The sequence below is a fragment of the Dipodascopsis tothii genome (genome assembly GCF_038497935.1).
Source record: "Dipodascopsis tothii strain CBS 759.85 unplaced genomic scaffold V1510scaffold_10, whole genome shotgun sequence".
In the NCBI taxonomy this organism is placed as follows: domain Eukaryota; kingdom Fungi; phylum Ascomycota; class Lipomycetes; order Lipomycetales; family Lipomycetaceae; genus Neoaidaea; species Neoaidaea tothii.
The window spans coordinates 414,725-419,531 of record NW_027117994.1 but is presented as its reverse complement, the minus strand read 5'-3'; the positions used below and the strand labels follow the sequence as shown (position 1 = coordinate 419,531).

The 4,807-nt window shown below is 74.4% G+C and overlaps 1 protein-coding gene across 1 annotated transcript; it reads left to right on the top strand.

Annotated features, from left to right (window-relative positions):
* Positions 1–1,835: 1,835 nt before the first annotated feature.
* On the top strand, positions 1,836–4,496 carry V1510DRAFT_363290 (uncharacterized protein; the record flags this gene model as incomplete). The annotated part of the gene is made up of 2 exons (XM_066931123.1): positions 1,836–2,321; positions 2,898–4,496. Coding segments are annotated over 2 exons (2,085 nt in total), but the record flags the coding sequence as incomplete, so codon positions are not given.
* Positions 4,497–4,807: the final 311 nt, after the last annotated feature.

Here is a 4,807-nt window from a genome sequence, read left to right as displayed (position 1 = left end):
ATGCTGTTTTTTACTCACCAGACCCCAATTTTATTTGCACATGCGGCTAGCGCCGCGCACCGCTTTAATAAATGTCCGGATCTTTCTCATCATCAGGACACCGTCCCCCCATGCAGACCGCGCTACGCCCGCTTCGGGCTCGGCCGTCCATCGTCATCGTCGCTCGCGCCGACCTGTCAGCGCCGGCACGCCGCCGGATCCAGCGTAGCCGCCGCCGCGGCGCCCGTCCTGCCGCGACACCCGCGACCGCCGCGACCGCGTGCCCATCGCTGGCGCCATCGTCGCGGTCTCGGACCGGTGTCTGGGCCCGAATCGCCGGGCGCCCAGCGCGCCGTAGCCTTGGATCGTGTCAAGCACGGCCGCTGCAGCCTACCAAGCGGCCCGTGGCCGCCGTACGCCGCCTTAAGTTGCCGTGCGCTCCGTCGTCGTACGACCCGGCCGGCCTGCCCGACGCCGCCAGGGGGCCGCCGGCGCGGTGGGGGTGCCCGGTGCCCCGGGCTGTTCGCGCCGGCTCGTGCGACGCCGCGCGACGCCGCCGGCGCCGGCGTGTCAGACGCACGCCCGGTTCGCCCGGTTCGGCCTGCCCCGGCGGCGCCAATGCGGCCGCCAGACCGCCGCCGCCGCCGTGCGCTGGCGCGCGCCCGCGCTGCCCGTGGCCGGCGGTGCGTGCAGACGTTGCGCGCAAACGAACGGCGTGCCTGCGGCGCCGGCGGCGCGGATGGGGCCCGCGCAGCGAGGGATGCGTAGTGGCAGCTAACCGCAGGCTGTCCTAGAGCCATCGCGCTCCGGGCGTTGCCTAGACCAGCAGACCTGCGGCCGTCAAACGACAGGCCGCTGGCGGGCACTGACTAAGCCACACTCAGGCCAGCGCAGGCAGGCCACGCCAGGACCGCCGGCGACGGTGGGCAGACACATAAATCGCGATCCAAATCCTAAACTCGCAAACACCGGCCGTCCCCGTCGCCCTTCCGCCCCGCCCGCGCTTGCTGCCCGGCCGCCCCCTGCTCGGCCCACGCCTGCCCTCGACCGCCGAAGTGAGTCTGCGGCGCCTGCAGCAGTCCGCGCCTGCAGCAACTGCAGCGAACGACGACCCGGCCGCCGAAGACCGACGCCACGGCGCCCACGCCCGACCGCGGGCCAGTTGAGGCGCGCACCTGAGCGGCGTGTGCGGTGCCGCAGCCGCGCCCGAGCCGACCCTAGCGGATCAGAACAGGTACGTGAGAGCGCTGGAGCGACGGCAGGCGGGGAACGCGGACGGAGCGCCCACGGACGCCGGCGGCGCGACGCCGGAGCGACGACGAGGCGGACCGGGGAGCCCGCGGTGTGGCGCGGCGGCGGCGGTGCGGCTGGAGCTGGGGCGCCGGCCGAGCGGGCGCGGTCCCGTCCGTGCGGCGCGTGCGGCTCGTGCGGCTCGTGCGGCTCGTGCGGCTCGCACGGCTCGTGCGACTCAGGAACGCGCCGCACGCGCCGCACGCTCCCCGGCCGGCCACCAAGCCGCCCGCGCCGTCCGCGGCCTCGCCGGCGCCGCCGCCCGGTGGCCGCCGCCGCCGCCCGGCCTGCCGCCCGCCGTCCGTCCCCCTCGTCCGCCGCCGTCCCGCCGCGCTTTCCGCGAAACTCGCTGACATCCAGCCAGGCCGGCCACCGCATGAGCGCATCCGTCTCGGTCGGCTCGAACCAGTTCCTGCCGACCCGCTGTCGCCGTCCGCCGTCCGCCGGGCCACATGGACGACTACCCGCGCCCTCACAGCGGATCGGGTGCCGCCAACGCCAACGTCGCCGACGACCGCGACGACCGCGACGATGACAGCCCGGCCAGGCCCGAGAACGAGCGGCCCATGAGCCGCGGGCACGCGCGGCACCACTCGGACGTCCACCCGCGGTCCGCGTACGCGTCCGGGGTGCCGTCGCGGCGCGACTCGCGCACCAACTCGATCTCGTCGCTGGTCTTTCCCGGCACCGGCTACGGCCCGCCGCCGTTCGACCCCGTCCACGGCGACCGCGACGACGAGCGGCCGGCTGCGGGCCGGCCGCTGTCGGTCCACGGCCTGGCCTCGGTCTCGGCCGCGCCGCCGGCCGTGCCCACCAAGCGCAAGGCCGGCCGGCCGCGCGACTCGGTCGCGGACGCGATCGCGCACGAGGTCCGCAAGCCCGACGAGACCGTGACGTACAAGTGCAACTTTTGCGACGCCACATGGGCGCACTATAACCCGTTTCGGGTCAAGAAGCATGGCATCGACTGCAAGGGCGCGCCGTCGGATCTCAAGGTCCGGCTCTCGCACGAGCTATCGCTCAAGGCCGCCGCCAGCATGGGCTCGGCCACGGTCCCGCTCAACACCAACGTGATCTCGCCCACGGCCGCGTTCTCGCAGTACCACGCGGGCATGCAGCTCTCGCCTGGCTACGTGTACTCGTCCGTCGGCGTGGTTCCCGTCATGGCGCAGCAGCCGCTGCCGCAGCACCACGCGGCCCACGGCGGCCACGTGCCGCACCCGGGGCCGCTGCCGCACCTGTCGCACGGCCCGATGGTGCTGGGCGCGCTCGGCCAGCACGCGCCGGCCGCCGCGCTGCCGGCGCACGCACACGGCCAGCACATGCCGCTGCCGCACGCGCCGGCCTACGGCGGGCACGCGCCCGCGCCCGCGCACGCGCCCGGCACGCCCGCGCTCGCGCCCGCGCCCGCGCAGCCCATGAGCTCGCCGCCGGTGATGTCCACGGTGCCGATCCAGCTGCCGCCGCCGGCCGAGCCGTACGGGCAGGTGTCGCCGTCCAGCTTCAGCGCGTCGTCCGCGCCCACGTCGTCGCGGCCCGCGCTGAGCTCGTTCAACATGTTCGGCACGTCGTCGCCGCCGCCGCCGCCGCCGCCGCCGCCGCCGCCGCCGCCGCACCAGGCGCACCAGAGCAAGCGGCACAAGTACGCGTACGCGTACTCGTCGCCGTACCCGTACGCGCCGCCGCCCGCGCCGCGCCGCGGCACGCGCAACCAGCGGCCGCTCGAGTCGGCGCTGCTGGAGCTGCTGATCGCCACGCCGCTGCCGCTGGCCGTCGTCTACTCGCGGTCGTTCCGCGCGCTGCTGCGCGAGGCCGCGCCGGGGTTCGCCATGCCGTCGCGGCACGCGCTGGTCAACGAGCTGCTGCCGGCCGAGGTCGAGACGATCCGCACGCGGATCCGGTGGGCGATGCACTCCGAGTACAGCCTGACGCTGTCGTTCGACGTGTTCGAGACGCAGCTCGAGCAGATCCTGTTCGTCGTCTACGTGACGACGGGCGACGGCCGCACGTACTGCGTGTCGGCGCAGGAGTACGCCGAGCAGCCGCCGTCGGTGGACTTCCTGTCGCGCGCGCTGCTGTCGGACATCCAGCAGATCGGGCCCGAGAAGCTGAGCGCGATCGCGACGCCGAGCGACAACCTGAGCCGGGCGCTGCGGCAGCTGATCTGCGCGCGGCACAAGAACGTGGTCGTGGTCGAGGCGCTGAGCACGCACTTCTCCGAGCTGGCCGCGCGGCTGGCGGCGATCCCGCTGCTGGACTCGGCCGTGGAGATCGTGCGGCTCGTGCAGACGTACTTCCGGCAGTCGGGCACGGCCGACACGCTGCTGCGCATGCGCCTGGCCGAGCAGAACATCGCCGAGGGCCTGCGGCCGGTCGTGCCGGGCGACCCGCTGTCGGTGTACGCGGCGGCGGCGGCGCTCAAGCGCTGCCTGCCCGCGCTGGTCACGGTCATCACGATCGACTGGCAGAAGCTCGACAAGCTGAGCAGCCGCGTGGCGATCTGCGACCTGCTGACGCCCGACACGTGGCTGTACTGCGAGTTCACGCGCAAGCTGGACCTGCTGCTGGCGCTGCTGCGGCCGGTGCACAACAGCGTGCGCGCGCTGGACGGCTCGGCGGCCAACCTGGCCGACGTGCTCGTGCACTGGGCCAGCCTGGCGCTGCACTACCGCAACCTGTTTGCCGAGCGGTCGTTCTACGCGGTCAAGCCGGAGCTGCTGGCGGACGTGATCCGGTGCGTGAACGAGTGCTACGCGGCCGAGATGGCCGGCCCGAACGCGCCGGGGATCATGCTGGCGGCGATGCTGCACCCGCGGCTGGCGCAGGCCGGCGTGATCGCCACGGGCTCGCCCGGCGTGCGCGACCTGCTCGTGCAGGGCCTGGACTGCGAGCTCGAGGCGCGCGACGACTGCGACCAGCAGACGCTGCAGACGCTCTTCGGCGAGCTCGTGCGCTTCCGCCGCCGCGACGGCATCTTCCGCGGCGTCGTGTGCGACGACGCCGGCGGCCCGCAGGGCTTCTGGCAGGACGCCTGGCGCGCGTCCAACAACACGGACGTGCTGCCGGCCGTGGCCCTGCGCCTCTTTGACCGCAGCCCGACCAACATGGCCGCGGACCGCGTCTCGCGCACGCTGGACTGGATCGACCTCAACATCCAGAACCGGATCCCGACCAGCATGCTGCTGTCGATGCTGCAGTGCCGCCACTACTACGCGGCCGAGCACGCCATCAGCGCGGCCGGCGGCTCGCCGCTGTCGCGCCGCGGCTCGCTGCACGAGCGCCGGCCGAGCAGCGGCACGACCGGCTCGGCCGGCGACGACGAGCCGGCGGCGGCGGCCGAGCAGCCGCGGGCCGACCCGGACACGGACGCCGAGGCCGACCCGGACACGGCCGACAACGAGCCGCGCACGCGCGCGGTCTGGCGCCTGGGCGAGACGTTCCAGGCCGCGTCCGAGTCGGCGCCGCTGTCGCCGCTGTCGGACGGGTTCCTGCACTCGACCGTGCTGGCCGAGCAGCACGGGCGCCGCGGGTGGCGCCC